Source organism: Tachysurus vachellii, chromosome 7, assembly GCF_030014155.1.
Source record: "Tachysurus vachellii isolate PV-2020 chromosome 7, HZAU_Pvac_v1, whole genome shotgun sequence".
In the NCBI taxonomy this organism is placed as follows: domain Eukaryota; kingdom Metazoa; phylum Chordata; class Actinopteri; order Siluriformes; family Bagridae; genus Tachysurus; species Tachysurus vachellii.
The window spans coordinates 17,676,085-17,693,609 of NC_083466.1; the positions used below are offsets into that span (position 1 = coordinate 17,676,085).

Below are 17,525 nucleotides of genomic sequence, written 5' to 3' on the forward strand. Positions count from 1 at the left end.
CCAGAGAACTTTTCCTCACTATTTACATTTTAAAGGCAGTCATAATTAATTTCAGTTACTTGATTTGGCAGAATATGACTCCATCTACAACAAGCCTCTGATATAACAGACTCCTTTTCGGTGCCACAACAGAAGTGATTCTGAAGCCAGTCTACAGATTTGTTGGTTTATGCCCTAGCATTGGTGGGAAAGTAGTGATTGTCTCACCTACTTATTAACTAGGACTTATTTTATACTTTGAACTTCATTCTCTCTTTGCATCACTCTAGGAGTCATTAAAGAGTATCGCAAAGCTGGAACTCCACTGTATGAGTGAAAGAATAAAGGTAAAGGTGGATCATGAGGCCTGAGGAATTTCAATCTTGCCTTTAATCGTTTACACACACACTCTCACATTCACATTCACACACACACACACACACACACACACACACACACACACACACACACACACACACACACACACACACTCACATACAGCAAAGTAGTAGTACAAGTCACAATTTAACCCACTTAACACAAGGGCCATGATTATATCAAGGTTATTTGGTATGTAGAGGATGATTATTTACTTACACCGTGTGTGTGTGTGTGTGTGTGTGTGTGTGTGTGTGTGTGTGTGCGCGTGCGTGTGTGCGTGCGTGCATGGTGCATATGTGTGTTTAAGATGCATTGTGCAGTGGTTATCAGAATGTTATCAGAGAATATCCTCTCCATGCTAAACTTATGTCTGCCTGGCTATTGTTCTTCTCACCTGCTCCACTGTCTGCTGCACTTGTTGGCTGCCTGTTTTCTCTAGGCATTTAAGCCTCTGGCCATTACACACTGAGACTGTATGTGTGTGAGGTTGTATGTGTATTTGCGGATCAGAGGATTAGCGGCCCACTGATGCAGCATAATCTGAGAGCCAAAGAATGCTGGGGAGCAGACAGAAGCCATCAGCAGCAGACCACAGCTAATGTGGATCTGAGTACACATACAGTACACACACACACACACACACACAGCTTTGAGCGACCCATCATCTGCAACATTCTGATGAACCACTAGGTGGCTCTCTATTTTTTCTTAACACTGAGTGTGTGTTGCATTTATCGGCTGTTAAACCTTTGTGTGTGTTCAGTGCAATTTGAATGCTGTATGACTGATTGGCTGATCTTATGAAGACACAGAGGATTTTAAAATTGGCAGAAATACAAAGCAGCATTTAGACAAATAGAAGGACTAAACCATGAAGTGGAGTGTTTTTCTTTGCACCGAGAATGAGAACAATAATGTCTGCAGGCATGTAGACAGAAGAGTGATTTGTAGAACACAAGAGCTGTCAAAGTTGATCATCTCTTCATCCTTCATTCCCTAGATGTATAATTACAACAGGACCTGAAGCAGGGGGTTTCTCTGTTTGTCTGTGTGCTTCTGATCCAGCTCTTCCAACAGTTCACACATACATCGAATTGCTGCGACAAAGCGACTGGAGATCATTCATTTTCAATGAGAGCTGTGCAACTTCCAGTGACATGAGTGACAGAAACCAGTGACAACTAGATGTGAGATGAGAAAAGTTTAACTTTATGTAAATATGGAGCGACTCGGTGCAGTAACTTCCAGTGAGCATAAAGACAGTAGACTGCAGATAAGAGTGCAGTTCTTAATGATGCAGATAATCACTTCTGAATTTTACACACAATGTATCTCCAGAATGTTTCATTTTACCAGCAAAAAAACTGATTTGTTGTCAAGTGGAATGCCAGCTGCTCCACCCACTGATAAACATTATTACAATGGCAATATTATGACTACTAATTACTATAACTTTATAGTACAGTGACTGGAAACTTGCAGAGATTTAATCACTGTACTGTATGTGTGAACAGAGTGTAATCCTAACCCTAACTTCAACCCCTTACCTTAATGCACACAATGATGTGTAATAGAAAACTGCTGCACATTTATGGACTATAAGATTTGTTATTTTTATCGCTCGACCCTACTGAAATAGTACGAGCTGGATCAGTATTCTGTTCAGTGGCGGTTAATTATTTGAGTTGTGTTTGGACTTTTCACCTTTTTAATTTTTTAATGGACTGTTTTTTTTTTTAAATTTTCCTCACAGTTCAAAGTTCCAAGAGAGATCCATTAGTGAAATAAAAATAAAGAAGATTTCAATGTAAATAATGTAATTTTCCTTGACCTTTGCTCTTACAAACATAGCGTCATACAGTAGAAACGGCAGACATTAAGTGCTGGTGTTAGTTTGTTATTGGAATTGGATGATTTCAATGCTTTCACTTGAACATCTTGAACAACATAAACATGAATATTGAAAATTCCAGCACCATGCTGATGTCTGTTTTTGACTTTAGAGCTGGTCATGTGTTGTCTGAACTGTCCAACTCCTACATGAACTCTCTGTTCCAGACCATTCACTGCAGAAAAACAAAAACACACCAACACACACATGCAATCCAGACAGTGCCTTAAGAGAATAAAGCGGGTGGATGTTTTTTTAAAGTACACATTATTCAGCATGCACAGTCTTGAACCAGTAGTGAGATTTCGTCACTGTTTTGACTAACTGAGAGGTCTGTCTGATCATCTGTCTAACAGCTTAGGGTGTGTGTGTGTCTGTGTTATATTCTTTATGCTTATGTACTCATACTGTACTTCTATCCAAATACTGCCATCTTTTGGTAGGAATCTTTATTTAACTACATCACTCTGACTCTCTGTACTGCAAAACCTTTTTTTTCCAAGTCACAGCTTTAACTTCATAACTACATAGTTATATACTGTCATGTTAAATATTCTTTGTGTTTGCAGTGTGTATGCTCTACTGCCACCCACATAAATGCTTCTTATCCCAATTGCACTACTTCACTGTAATTACACAGTAGTAAGACATTTAATCAAATGAATATAAAATAAAAAATAGGCTTAATGAAATAGCAAAGTAAAATAAGGGTAACAATGCTAGCCTATACACCCTTAAATTAAATAGAACATAAAATAAAGGTAAATGTCATTGGTGTTAACGTAAAGGCCAGTAGTTTTACCAATCAACCAAGATCGAATCTAACTGCAGTTTTGATTAAATTAGAAAGAGTTGCCTATTTTCTGTATCTACATTTTAATATACATAGTGGATATGGAAAGTTAAAAGAATAAAGTTCTCTAATTACACCAGTGTAAATAAATATCGTGTTCCTATTTTCCTTATTTATATAGATGGATTAGATTATTTGTGGTAGGACAGTGTTTCTTACAATACATATAAACTTAATCTCTCTCTCTCTCTCTCTCTCTCTCTCTCTCTCTCTCTCTCTCTCTCTCTCTCTCTCTCTCTCTCTCTCTCTCTCTCTCTCTCTCTCTCTCTCTCTCTCTCTCTCTCTCTCTCTCTCTCTCTCTCCCTCTCTCTCTCTCTCTCTCTCTCTCTCAGGTATGTCATGGTTGTGGGACTGGATCAAAGTGTGACTGCACTGGAGTGAAAGGAGTGAGGGTGAGTGTCTTCCTGATGAATTAGTATTCCGTTTGTTTTTATTTAATTAAATGAACATAGTCTAAGTAATTTGTCAAACCCATTGCTAGCTGACTACACAGTGAATGTTATCAATTTGTCGTTTTTGAGATAATCATCAAAGAATTTCCAAGTTTCCAAAACGGACCATGAGTGACAACTTAATAATCATCTGCAGATTAAAATGTAGTACTAGCCCACAGACACAGCCGGATACAGTAATGACAGAACTGATGTAATCGTCATGCAGTGTAGTGGTGCTGATATGACCACAATACCACAGCATCAAAATACCATTTTTACATCAGCTAAACTGTGTTCTGTGTCATTGTTAATAAACATTTACATGACTTTATATTTTTGCTTCTTTTTTTAAAGTGAGTCTGCTGAACTATCAAGTAAATTCAACGAGTGAGACATCAGGAAATGCTTTAACTGATTAACATCAGGGTTTAATTAGTCACCACTTTTTACTTCACAACTGTACCAGATGTTATGGGGGAAAAATGTGTAACTTCTTGTAATAATCTACATGTTTTTGTGTAATGACTGACAGAAATCCATTTTCTGACATTAGGAATAAATCATTAATAAAAAGAACAATGAACACATGCAAAGCAATAAAAATGTAATTAGAATTCATTTTCATTACAAGAAAACCTTTTATTAATGCTTACTTTAAAGTTCATTTCATTTTCTAAGTCATTCTCACTGTTGTATTGACTTTTTTTTAAATAATATGATTTTTTGAGATATTTATTAGAGGTGTTCGTCCGTATGATCATGTGAATTGTATTTTCAACAATTGCCTGATTGTCTCTTGTGTCACCACATAGCCAGCCTGAATGCATTTCAGATGCATCATCTTATATCCGTGAAGCATACCATATCGGCATAACTGATCCTGGAGAAACACAGCAACGTCAAGCAGATCAGAATGTTCTTTTCGTCTGAACAGGCGCAAAGTCTTGAGGTGTCTGCGCAAAGTTGACGCACTAATAACAATACCATTTATAATACTTAAAGACAGCAGTATCTCCCAATGTCTCAAACCTAAAGTAAAATAAAACCGGATTAAACTTGAAAGGCGGGACATGTTTACTTCCATGCAATCCACCTAAAATAGAGCTCCTGGCAGGATTTTGAGGGATCTCATTAATTCAGAAAAACAGAACAATTAATTTTTTTTTTTTTATGAAAAATGATCTCATAATTCTGAGATAATTAACTCATTAATTCATAAAAACAGAGTGAAAAAATGTTTTTCAAAAAAAATGTATCTCATAATTTTGAGATAATTAAGTCGTTAATTCAGAAAAACAGAGCAAAAAACTTTTTATTCATCAAAAATTATCTCATAATTCTGAGATAATTAACTCGTTAATTCAGAAAAACAGAGTAGATTTTTTTCCTCAAGTGAATGCAATACGCTTCCGTAGAGATGACATAAAAGCACTTTTTTACTTTCTTATACAGATACTAATACTCTTGTAATGCTGATATTAAAAAAACCCCAGAAAAACAGCAGAAATGCACACAAAACCACAGCTTTTACATAACATTTTTTCCAAATATAATGTAATGTAATGTAATATAGTATAAATATAATAAAAACCATTCATTACAATAAATGCTTTCATATGTAAACATTTATAATGAAAAAAATATTTTTTTCCAAATTTTTCTTACGGATATCCAGTCCACCCACCTCTTGTATTTATTTGTTGCATTATTAGCTTGATCCAGCAATTTGCACTTTTAACAGAGTAATTAAATGATTGCATTTTATTATTTTCCAAATGATTCATTGATGTATGACACTATCAAGTGCCTGCCATTTTATACTGTTTAACATGTTCCAGTCATGCCATTTTGTTTTGCATAAGCAGGCTGTGGCAGTCACCTGTGTGTAATTATTGTCATTATGGCTCTTTTCATGCGCCCTGATGGTGCTAAGCTCATATCCGTTTCCTGTACCCTACAGCTACATGGAGTGGAGCGCTTTAGTTCATCTTTGACATGCTGCCAAGACAATGTTTGCTTTTTCGAGGTGTTTTTTAGTGCCGCTATAGCGTGAGGTTTACTGTGTGTGGCTTTTCTAATGTCTCAACATGACTGCTTTCATACCTGGACTTTCCCCATGTTTTTTCACTCCCTTATAATAATAAAGTAGAAAAACAAGGCCTTTCCTGGTGTGTAGTTTATCATAGATATTTATGGCCTTTTTGATCTTGACAGTACTTTTCAGTCTTTGTGGTCTTGTGATAAATGGGTTGCTAGGTCACTGGAACAGAATAATAGATTTTTATGTATTATATAAAGTTATACAGTAAAGTTATAGTTATACAGACAGCAAGCCTGGGCAACACAGACATCTGCTATCATGATCTTTAAAATAATAATCTTTCATTTGTACTGACACTATATTACTTTCCTGTGTGTGTGTGCAGGGTGATAGAGGTTTCCCAGGTCAATCAGGTCATCCAGGTTTACCAGGATTTCCTGGACCAGAAGGGCCAATTGGACCTCGTGGAGAGAAGGTCAGGGGTCAACTAATCGGCATCATATGATTTAATCAGTCATATGTTACGTTACTATTCCATTAAGATTGACATTGCCACAAAACTAAAGATGCTGGATGACTTGCAGGCATTTTACTAAAACAGGTTTAGCTGTCTAGAGGGACATGTATGCAGTGATGTAGGTTAGAATATACAGATTATACCTAAAGCAACTGATACAGAAGATTTAGGACATCTTTGTGTTTTTATTTTTTTAATCATTTTTAAATTTACTTCCAACATGTCCACGTGAATGTACATAATTTTTTTTTTAATCCATGTATTTGTATATCACACTCGGCGCATGTGGAGTTTAAGAACTGAATAAATGTAAACATTTACTTATTATTACACTGTTATACTAGAGGTTATGTTTTTGGTGGAAACTTTAAACTGGGCTGAATTTTATTTTCTTTCATTTTGCACTTCACTGATTGATCATGGCCATAGATAAGACGCATGCTCATATGCCTGCTTAACACCACTCTCACTTATACTCTGTGCAGGAGTTTGCAAATGATTGGGCCCCCAGGGGAAAAACACTGAATTTGCATGCAATGCAAATGTACTATTATATATTTAGATAAAATATTAACATAAACATCAAATATGTAATTCTGTTTTATCCACCAGGGTGATGATGGACCTCCAGGACCATCTGGACCTAAAGGAATAAGAGTGAGACTGCTTGAGTGATTCTTCTAAAAAGGCAAAACTAGTTGTTGTAGTCTTCTGTGCATGTAAACTAACTGTGTCTTTTTATTAGGGACCTCCTGGACTTCCTGGATTTGCAGGGACACCAGGAGTTCCAGTGAGTACTCCTCATGGGAATAATAATAATGACAAGAAAGCATGAGAACAAAAACCCAAAGATTCAATTCAGAGACTTTACAAGATAGAACGTGAAAGTTAAGCTTAGAAAAAAAGGGAAATAACACAACAGATCCATAGGGGAAATACAATCAACTAAAAGGTATATATTTTCAAGCTAGTTATTGTATTGAGGAAACAGGTTTATGGGTAAACAAAGTTTGCAGAGGCGTACGTGTCAGAAATGATAATGGCTGTAAGCTCAACCATGGAGATAGATTTAACTTAAAAAACATTTAATTCATAAATAATTTGATAGGTAGAAGTGCATGACACCCGATGGCAGGGGCACAGTGAATTTGTGGTTAGCATGTTTGCCCTTAGGTGTTTGTTTACAGGTGTTCAAGCACAGTACACTGAGTGGCATCTCTAAATTTTCAGTGGTGGTTTGGCACTTTACTCCATCCTGAGTTCAACCTTGTTTAGGGTAAATAGTATAGAAAATGGATGGTTGGATAACACCTGATGGCTATGTAGGTAGTAGCTTAGTGGTTAAGGCGTTGGTCTATCATTAGGACAGTTGTGAGTTTAAATAGTAAGTCCACCAAGCTGCCACTGCTGGGCCCCTGAGCAAGGCTCTCAACCCTCAATTGCAAAGTCATATAAAATGTGAGTTGCTCTTGATAAGGGCATCTGCCAAATGCTGTAAATGTAGTTTCTGTCCTTTGTCACTAGCAGCATTTCTGAATATGTGTGTCCTTCTTTGTTTTGATTGGCAGGGTCTTCCAGGATTGGATGGGCCTCCTGGTCCAAAAGGAATCGCAGGCTGTAATGGAACAAAGGTGTGTATCAGGAATAAAAATGGAACAGTCCTGATAAAAGACTAGACAGTAGTGTCAGTGAACATTGAAAATTGATTGTCTGGCTTGGGGTTTATGTGATGTTTAAAGATGAACATCAGGTAACAATTTTATCCTCTGATTGTATAGTTAAGCAATAGTTTGGTTTATGCTTCAAAATCCAGAAAACCTTTTCAGAGAAATACATTAGATCAGCAGTTTTACAATTTTTGTTTGTCATAAACCCCCGTCTTGTGGATTGTAAGTGTCACCGCCCGAACTTTTCCAGTTCGATCGTTAGCCACTTTTTTTGTATGCTAATGTTAGCTAAAGCAAATGAAGGTGATGTGGTGTCTTCATGAATTATGTAGTGGTGTAGCATTTAAAAAATGTTAACCTGGTAGCTCATAGCTGTAGTATCATTATTTTATAAATTGCAATAGTCCATTTTCCACAGTATATCGTATACACATGGTGTGGACAGTCTGAAAGTTTAATGAACATGAGCTTTATATTCATTTGTGGTGCATTTAATGACAGGGTGACAGAGGATTACCAGGAAGTCCAGGTTTCCCTGGTATAGACGGTGCACCAGTAAGTATACTCTCCTCACTCTGTACTTGAGAATGTGAACAGTGGACATTGCTCTAATCCACTGTGTGATCTGAAACACCTGCATATTCTTATTTGTGTATTTCCCTTTTTTAGGGACTACGTGGTGAGGCTGGACTGAAGGCAAGTGCTCCTCTAAACATCCTCCTGTATTACACACAGCATAGCAACACCAGACCTTCTGCCTTTCTTAATATGACTTTATTTATTTTGTTGTTTTTGTTGGTTAAAATCAGCAATGTCATTTGGTCTGGTCTAGTCATTTATGAAGTTACTGAAATTAACATCATGTAATGCTATACATACTGTATATGGATGTGTTAAATATCCAACATTTAAATACATTTAGATTTAGGTTAACATTTAGACCTGGACTGCAATATAAAGTAAATATTTTCAAAACAAAAAAAAAAAGAACAAAATTCTATGAACCGGAATGTAATGATATATAACCTCCTGATTGCAGAAATTATGGAACAAAATATGTCCAGATAGCTGGTTTTGTGTTTATTAGCTATACGTTTTGGAAATGCTTAAAAACTATACTCTATTCTATAATCTATTCTCTCTCTCTCTCTCTCTCTCTCTCTCTCTCTCTCTCTCTCTCTCTCTCTCTCTCTTTCTTTCTTTCTCTTCACACTGGCAGGGAGAACCTGGTGAGGTGATCATTTCAGAAACACTGGGAACATCAGGAGGCACAGGAATCTTGGGTCTGCCAGGACCTAAAGTAGGTCACACTTTCCACATGTCAATCTGAATATTTTTTTCTGCTGTATTACTGTGAAGATGAACGCTCTGTTTAAATTTCATGAAATCTTATATTGATAATTGATTTATATCTAATGAACTAGAATATACATCCTGTAACAAAACCACTTGTATGTATGTCTGTATAGGGAGAGCCAGGCCGGCCCGGGTTGCAAGGTCCTAGCGGTCCTCAGGGTCCAAGAGGTTACGATGTATGTTGTCATTTTTTCTAACCATTGACTGTATCATGTTTACTCTCTGACTGTTGCATCTGTTAAACAGACACTATGTAATATATTTCTCTTTTTTTTCTACAATTCAGGGGCCTCCAGGTCCTCCTGGTCCTCAAGGGCCAAAGGTAAACTGTGTTTTTAAGACAGTGGCATGTGTTGGTAATTCAAACGTAATTCTGATCGAAATAAAAATCTGCTTCAGTAGCTTTGCCAGTTAAAATGTTTTTCTGTGTCACTGTTTTTGCATAGGGAAATATGGGTCTGAACTTCCAAGGGCCAAAAGGAGAGAAGGTATGACAACAAGAGTCACTATCAGAAAAATGTATTGTGATGTAAATCCACTACAAATGCAGATATGTTTCAATAAGTGATTTTCGAGTAATCTCACTCTGTTTGTGTGTGTGCGTGTGTGTGTTTGTGTGTCTGTGTGTGTGTGTGTAGGGTGAAACTGGCTTACAGGGGCCTCCTGGGCCTCCAGGGCAAGTCGACCAGTTAATAGGTGAAACAGATGGAGTGATTCTTCGAGGAGAGAAGGTATAGTATCCAGCACAACAGAGCAGTTACTTAAAGTATGTACAGTTACACTGTAGTATCTTCATGGATTGTATACAGAGGAACACATGTGCAGGTGAGGGTTGTATTAAGAGTAATTGAAGAAGACAAACTATTAGTGAACAAGTAGCAATTGTAAAAAGCTTTAACAGTCTTGTTGGTGTACTTTTAAAGTTCCAAATTGATGCAGTTTTTTTTCTTTGTAATGGCATCATCAACAAAGACCTGAGGTTATTTGATTTAAGACTTGCTACAAGCTTTTTCAGGCTGATTGTGACTATGTACAAGTATATTTAGTCTTAAAGCCCCATTCACTACTTTAAAAAAAATCTTATTTTTACTGGTGTCTTGTTAAAGACATGATTTCATCAGCAAAATCTAAAATATGAAATTGAAATTGCATTGTACATGAATCTCTTTTGACATAATATATATCTTCCCAAATATAGTATTTAAACTTCATGCTGAGTCTACAATACAAACAGTAACAGTTAAATATTTGATATGCTGTACATCAGCTTATATACCATCTAAAACTGCATATAATCTTATAACCATTTTACCGCTAAGAGAGAGAGAGAGAGAGAAACAGGTGTACAATGGAACCTCTTTTTTAATGCTTGTGAGCATTAATTATTTTAGAGTGTGTTGGATAGGATAGACAGGATAATCAGATGTCTTGTAATTAGGAAGAAGGAAATGTTTCAGAGGGTTGTGTGATGGGGAGTCAGCTAGGAGTTTGGAAAAGGAACATACAGGAAGGTTCTCAAACTCTAAAATCCTCGAATAGCCTGTGACACAGAAATTGATTGAGAGTCGGCCATCTTTATTTATTATTTTCCACATATTTCTCCTCTGTAACCCTTGGCTGCATACAGGGCATTGAATGTATTATTATTTTAGACCACTAGAGAGCAACACAGCAACTTTTTTTTTATTTTCCACTAGGTGGCATAAATAATGCTTCCAAATAATAATTTGGTTTTGATTGTTGCCTTTTTGTTCCCTTCAGCTTTATTACACTCTATATTATCTCTGTTCGTTTGTTTTTTAACGATAAACTAATGCTTAGTTAATAATAATCTTATTTTAATTCTGTTTCTTATTTTATTTTAGGGTGACCGTGGACCTCCTGGACCAAATGGATATCCTGGCTCTCCTGGACCACCTGTATGTATCTGAACTTCTGCTATGTTACCCAGATTGCATACATATATGTGCTGGTTGTGTTTACAGGTCTAGCATAACACTTTAACCATAAAACCAACACTTAATTGACACCTCAAGTGCTTGCTGCTTTGTTGGTCATTTTGTTCACTTAAATAGTTACATGGTTACATGGTAGATCACTGTATGGATGTGATTAACAGGGCCCATATGGTGGTCCAAAAGGAGAGAAGGGAGAGCCAGGAGAATTTGGAAAGAGGGTGAGGGTTGAACCACACTTACTGAAAGATAAAACCATCATATCAATGTCAGGTGAATGTATTGTTACTTATGCTGTCATTTTTTAGGGTAAACCTGGTAAAGATGGGGATCCTGGGCCTCCTGGACTTCAGGTGAGATTTCTGTGTTCATTCGTGAACCGTGACATGAACAGAATGTTGTAGATGATTGTTAAATATCTGTATGGTCTGCTTCTCTCTCTCTCTCTCTCTCTCTCTCTCTCTCTCTCTCTCTCTCTCTCTCTCTCTCTCTCTCTCTCTCTCTCACAGGGTGTACCAGGAGACCCTGGTGTACCTGGACTTCCAGGAGGAATTGGAGAAAGAGTAAGATTTCATAAGGCCTCACTTTTGATGAGGTCTTGTCATATTCTAATCGGTGTGATGTCTCTCAAGAAACTTGACACTGAAGAGTAATCTGTCATTCTCTTGTAGGGGGACAAAGGTGAGCGAGGATTACCTGGACCTCCAGGCGTGGTACGTCATATAACCTTAGATAAAAGGACTTTTATTTTATTTTATTTTTTTTTTAAGTTAAGAAAATTAAATGTTATTTGGCATGGGAAATCCAAGATAATCATCTCCTCATTGTTATTATCATATCACCCATATTCATTTCTTCTATAGGTGTCACCCTCAACCCTGAACCAAGTAGGACCTAAAGGAGATCCTGGGCTTTCAGGAAACCCTGGAAGGAAAGGAGAGCCGGGGATATCTGGTATGGCTTGTTTAAATGCGTTACTAATGTGCTTGTTGCTTTAAGGCTCTGCATTTACATTCAGTTTTTCAACAGTTTCCCAATCCTTCCTAAATGGGTTCTTGAAACATTTGTAAGGAAAAGAAGACTTGTCCAAACTTAGAACAAAAACGTAACAGTGAAAGAACAAAGTATCTGAAACCTCCAAAAACAATATATCTGAAGTAATACATGTTACACATATGAAAGTATGTAATATCTTTTCTGACTGACTGAAATAGGTTTAAATGCAGTATTATAAAAAGTTGTCATAATTATCAAACTACCACTGTTGGGTACAAATTAATAAATACAATAAATACATTAAGTACAATAAAGTGTACAAATTAATAAACACAAATGCAATAAAATACCTAAACTAATATTACTTAACTAAAGGCCTGTGAATTGATTTTTAAATTGGGCATGTGCAATATGAGTCCTTACCAGTTTTTTGGTCATTCCCAGGGGTCCCAGGACCACCAGGTCAGCCAGGTCGTGCAGGTGAGACCACTCAATATGCAGAAAATGCATCTCTGTCAGTTAAAAAATGGTGAAATATCTAATATAACATGACACATGAAAAAAAAATATTCTGTGAGTATGTTTGTGTTCATAAATGCTGTATAATATCCTAGGAATTGGAGTGCAAGGTCCACCTGGCCCCCCTGGTTATCCAGGAGAGAGAGGACAAAAGGGCGATCAAGGATCTCCGGGAGCTTCTCTTCCAGGTTCTCCTGGCAGACCTGGACCGCAAGGTTTTCAAGGACTTCCAGGACCTCCAGGACCTCCAGGAATATCCACTGGTGGTGAAAACTGTCTCCCAGGACCTACTGGTCTTCCAGGCCTGAATGGGGACCCTGGTTATCCAGGGGAGACAGGCCAGAAAGGCAAGACCCTATTTAATATTACTTCAGAAGAAGAAATGCTTGCTGAATACTTTATACAAACTTAAACAAGCTTTACTTCATGTGCCTTTCATTTTGCAGGTGAAAAGGGGGATACATGTGTGAATTGTTTCTCAAGTGGCAACCTCATTCCTGGACCGCAGGGCCCACCTGGACCTCCAGGACCCCCAGGCAAGGAGCTTGTCATCTGCTTTTTCTAAATACAGCATAAAGTGCAGCAAATTTACATTTTGGAGTGCCTTAAGTTTGAATATTAGCAGCATATAGAGTCACTATTACAGCTTAAACTCCCACATTAGGTAAAACAAATGTGTTGAATCTTATATAAAATATACTATTTTAATAGTTTACATTTTTTAATAGAGTAATTTTTATATATGAGCCAAATTTAAGCAGTATAGGATTCACCTTGAAGGCATGATCAGATTCAATTCTTTTCCTATATTTAATAATCTAATTGTATATTTTGATATCAAAAAATGTTTGTATAAAAACTCAATTAAACATTTTTAATAACTGAGTTTGATCTTTATCACAGGCAGTCCTGGATTCCCTGGTTATAAAGGAGACAGGGGATCCCCAGGCGGCCCTGGTTCCATGGGGCCACCAGTAAGTATCTTCTCTTCAGAAAAATTGTCCAAAAGAGCTTGTGCAGATTATAAAAAATTCTGCAATATTTTGTAGGGTTTACCAGGATTGCAAGGTTTATCTGGAGCACCAGGAGAGAAGGGTGACCCTGGTGAAGCAGTTTCATTTGATGGTATGAAGGGAGACAAGGGAGACACAGGATTCCCTGGCCCTCCAGGTCTGCCTGGGCGGGATGGAGCACCTGGTCGAGATGGATCTCCTGGATTGCCTGGTCCCAAGGGTGCACCTGTGAGTATCTGTTGTAACAGATTCAATGAACAACACTGAATCAACGCTGTCTTTCTTGCAACTGATAGCAGTGAGCTTTAAAGAACATGCATGGTTTCATAAAGCTTTTCATAAAGCATGGTTCTAAAGGTTTGTGTGTCAGTTGTGATTGTACGGTGTATAGAGAAGTGCACAGTGTGAGCTACAGTAGCCTGTCTGTTGGATCAGAACACATGGGCCAGCCTTCGCTTCCCACAGGCATCAATACGCCTTGGTCGTCCATGACCCAGTCCACTGTTCCTTTCATGGACCACTTTTGATAGATTCTGACCACTTTAGTCCGGGAACACTTCACAAGAGCTGCAGTTTTGGAGATGCTCTGACCCAGTTGTCTAGCCATCACAATTTGGTTTTTGTCAAACTCGCTCAAATTCTTACGCTTCCCACTTGCCCATTTTTCCTGCTTCTAGCAGATCAAGTTTGAGGACAAAGTGTTTACTTGCTGCCTAATATGTCCCACCCAGTAACAGGTACCATGATAAAGAACTTCACCTGTCAGTGGACATAATGTTATGATCGCTATATATAATATATTTGTTTTTCGATGTACTGGGGATCATGCGTTGTACCCAAGATATTGTTTCTATGCTTGCTTTTTGCCAGGGTTCCTTATTGCTTAAAGGTGAACGTGGCCCGGCTGGAGAGCCTGGCCCTTCAGGTTCTCCTGGAGACAGGGGGCTTCCTGGTCCCCCTGGATTTGGCCCACAGGGACCTCCTGGAGAGAAAGGTTTCCAGGGCGTGTCAGGAAGGCAAGGACCTCCTGGACCTCCAGGTGAGATCACATACCAGGCACAATTCAAAAAGATGGATTTGACCAACCAACAGTTGGATTGCCTTACTGTCACAATTACATCTTCTTAATTTTAAACTTTGATGTCATCTGATAGGTCAGAAAGGTGAATCAGGTCTGGCTCTCTCTCAGAAAGGAGAACCTGGACCCAGAGGAACTGATGGAGAACCAGGTCGACCAGGAAATCCAGGTAAAGAGGTGGAAATTATACTCTTCTTGTTCAGTTTAACCAATTAAACCAAGCATTGAATTTTAAATAGCTTTTTCTGTTATTAAATAGAAACAACTTGAAACAACTGTACTAAACTTTAACCTAGTTCATTAACATAACATTGGCTTCGTGTGAAATTGGGCTTATGTATATAAATAGTTTCAAAAAGTCATTCTGTTTAAGGACTAAATAGAAATGTAGTCACATTGTTTTAAATATATGTGTTTGCCATGGTCGGATAAGCGGTAGAAGATGAGTGAGTGAGTGAGTGTTTGCCATGGCAATATTATTTATTAGAATAGTTGAAAATCCTTGGTAGTTTAAGAAATGTTTAAGAAAAATATCACAAACAAATATACTTTTATTTATGTACCAGAGTTTGGCTATCCCTGTTAATGAGATTTAATTGTCTATCTGTACAGGTGACCCTGGCCAACCTGGTTCCCCTGGTTTTCCAGGATTATCTGGCCAAAAAGGAGAACCTGGTATCCCAGGCATAGGTTTGCCAGGCCCACCAGGTCCTAAAGGTAAACCCTAATCACCCATAAACTGCTGCTGTAAAGTCAGTTAGGATGCATCTTACCTAGAAAGTTGCAAACACCTAACAGATTATATAAGAAAAACATTAAACATCTGTGTTAATGCTGCTGAACACATTTTCCAGGATTCCCAGGTATTGCTGGAAGTCCAGGCAGCCCTGGCAGACCTGGACCTCCAGGTGTGGATGGACTACCTGGTGTATCAGGACCGCGTGGTCCTAAGGTGAAACAGATAGAAAACAATTTAAATAGTAAAGCAAAATATTTTCATTTAAGGTTGTAGATTTTAAAAGCACCTCCAGTTGCTAAGAGGACTGTACTAATGAATTAGGTCATAACAATGCTGTAATGTAGTTTTAAGACTGGCCATATTGGCTTTGCAATTCATATTTTTGAACCTCTGTGCATTTGCATTCATATTACGGCATCACAAACAAGCATCTTGAGCATAACATGACTCACAACTTTTTTTAACGCATCTCACGTCTTTTGCTTCCCACAGTGTTCTCTTGTGTCCCCTCATGCTTCTCATGCTGCTCTGTTTCGGACTAAACTGACTGCCCCAAAGTTGATCCAGAACCCCTACATTTTAGACAGAACTAATACAGACAGAACATTCTAAAAAAAAAAATACTGAGGGCATATGTACGTGTGTATCCGCAGGGCGAACCTGGTTTTGGTATTCCTGGACCCCCTGGGCCCCCAGGTTTGCCTGGCAGTAAGGGTTTTCAAGGGCCTAAAGGTGATGCCGGATTCCCTGGAAATCCAGGTGCACCTGGCCGACCTGGTATAGACGGTCGTCCAGGCCCTAAAGGTATGGTCCTAAAAAGGCTATAGGTTATTCCATAAGCAGTAGCATAAGTTTTATGCTTTTCAAATACAATGTAATGTTTTAAATACAGGAAGATACAGCTCACTTTTTTCACAGGTGATTTTGGTCCTCCTGGTTCTTTGGGTGCACCTGGCCCTCAAGGCCCCCCTGGTTTTGGACTACCTGGACTGCCTGGACCAGCAGGACCCCCTGGACCTATGGGCAATCCTGGTAAGTGTCCTGAGGTTGGAGACTTGGACAGTGTTTACATAGAGAGTGTGATATCTTTTAATTAATGCATGGGCTGCTGTTGGTATCAGTGTCTGTGTTTGTGAGAATGATGCATTGCTTGTACAGGTTCTCCTGGTTTGAATGGTGAGAAAGGAGACCCTGGTTCCCCAGGACTTGATATTCCAGGCTTGCCTGGTGACCAGGGTAGACCCGGATTAACTGGACCTCCTGGTCCTCCTGGCCCTTCTGGGATCCCTGGAAACCCTGGCCAAGATGGACTACCTGGATTACCAGGTAATGTAAAACTATGACATATGGACTGCATCTAAAACATGTGAGAATTTGTCTAATGCAGCATAACATTAAACACTGTAATACTTTTCTATCACCTACAAGGACAAAAGGGAGAAATGGGTGTGATGGGTACTCCAGGACCTTCTGGTAATCCTGGCAGCCCAGGTGTTCCAGGATTTCCTGGACCAAAAGGTATGCCTTTTTTGAATTTGATTCAAATGACAGTCATTAAAAGCCATTCTTTGTTTGTTGGTTCAGTTCTTATCTGTTCTTGTCTGCTCTATAGGTGATAATGGTCAGTCAGGATTGCCAGGAACCCAAGGAAGTCAAGGATTAAAGGGAAATAAAGGTGACCAAGGTCCAAGAGGCCCGGCTGGTTTAAGCCATCCTGGTAGCTCAGAAAAAGGAACGAAAGGAGACCCAGGATCTCAAGGCAAGTGTACCTTGATAATAAAATTGAGGAATAGCCTAAAGCCAACATGCTAAAACTGAACTATAATTAGGTCCATGTTCATCATATATGTGTACAGATTTACTCCTTTCACATTCAAATAATTTAACTAATTTATTATTTCGTATATGTAATTTTCTCTTAGTCGATTATCCTGACATCTAAAATTTCATGATCATGTTATTATTTTTAAACTGACTGTAGAAATCTGTGTCTTATGCAGGATTTAGTGGCACTCCAGGAGCAAAAGGTATTCCTGGCCTTCCAGGAGACCCAGGTATTCCTGGACAGGATGGGCGTCCTGGGCCACCTGGACCCCCAGGTAATTC

General features: G+C 38.4%; 1 protein-coding gene and 1 long non-coding RNA gene across 2 annotated transcripts in view; one reads left to right on the forward strand and one right to left on the reverse strand.

Annotated features, from left to right (window-relative positions):
- Window positions 1-17,525, forward strand: part of col4a5 (collagen, type IV, alpha 5 (Alport syndrome)) — a 44,929-nt gene that overhangs the window by 16,501 nt on the left and 10,903 nt on the right. Inside the window, exons 2-34 of the mRNA XM_060874687.1 lie at window positions 3,437-3,496; window positions 5,965-6,054; window positions 6,709-6,753; window positions 6,842-6,886; window positions 7,665-7,727; window positions 8,265-8,318; window positions 8,433-8,463; window positions 8,987-9,063; window positions 9,233-9,295; window positions 9,406-9,441; window positions 9,566-9,607; window positions 9,758-9,850; window positions 10,985-11,038; window positions 11,239-11,295; window positions 11,383-11,427; window positions 11,584-11,637; window positions 11,746-11,787; window positions 11,938-12,028; window positions 12,515-12,550; window positions 12,685-12,936; window positions 13,036-13,125; window positions 13,493-13,563; window positions 13,639-13,830; window positions 14,473-14,641; window positions 14,757-14,849; window positions 15,293-15,397; window positions 15,535-15,632; window positions 16,073-16,223; window positions 16,338-16,451; window positions 16,578-16,745; window positions 16,848-16,937; window positions 17,032-17,178; window positions 17,420-17,518. Of these exons, the coding sequence (XP_060730670.1) occupies window positions 3,437-3,496; window positions 5,965-6,054; window positions 6,709-6,753; window positions 6,842-6,886; window positions 7,665-7,727; window positions 8,265-8,318; window positions 8,433-8,463; window positions 8,987-9,063; window positions 9,233-9,295; window positions 9,406-9,441; window positions 9,566-9,607; window positions 9,758-9,850; window positions 10,985-11,038; window positions 11,239-11,295; window positions 11,383-11,427; window positions 11,584-11,637; window positions 11,746-11,787; window positions 11,938-12,028; window positions 12,515-12,550; window positions 12,685-12,936; window positions 13,036-13,125; window positions 13,493-13,563; window positions 13,639-13,830; window positions 14,473-14,641; window positions 14,757-14,849; window positions 15,293-15,397; window positions 15,535-15,632; window positions 16,073-16,223; window positions 16,338-16,451; window positions 16,578-16,745; window positions 16,848-16,937; window positions 17,032-17,178; window positions 17,420-17,518 (2,917 nt within the window). The remainder of the gene's footprint in view (window positions 1-3,436; window positions 3,497-5,964; window positions 6,055-6,708; window positions 6,754-6,841; window positions 6,887-7,664; window positions 7,728-8,264; window positions 8,319-8,432; window positions 8,464-8,986; window positions 9,064-9,232; window positions 9,296-9,405; window positions 9,442-9,565; window positions 9,608-9,757; window positions 9,851-10,984; window positions 11,039-11,238; window positions 11,296-11,382; window positions 11,428-11,583; window positions 11,638-11,745; window positions 11,788-11,937; window positions 12,029-12,514; window positions 12,551-12,684; window positions 12,937-13,035; window positions 13,126-13,492; window positions 13,564-13,638; window positions 13,831-14,472; window positions 14,642-14,756; window positions 14,850-15,292; window positions 15,398-15,534; window positions 15,633-16,072; window positions 16,224-16,337; window positions 16,452-16,577; window positions 16,746-16,847; window positions 16,938-17,031; window positions 17,179-17,419; window positions 17,519-17,525) is intronic.
- Window positions 12,475-13,989, reverse strand: LOC132848730 (uncharacterized). Its single transcript, XR_009648760.1, has 3 exons — window positions 13,646-13,989; window positions 13,013-13,150; window positions 12,475-12,906 (listed from the first exon to the last, which is right to left on the reverse strand). It is a non-coding gene; the product is annotated as an uncharacterized LOC132848730 (long non-coding RNA).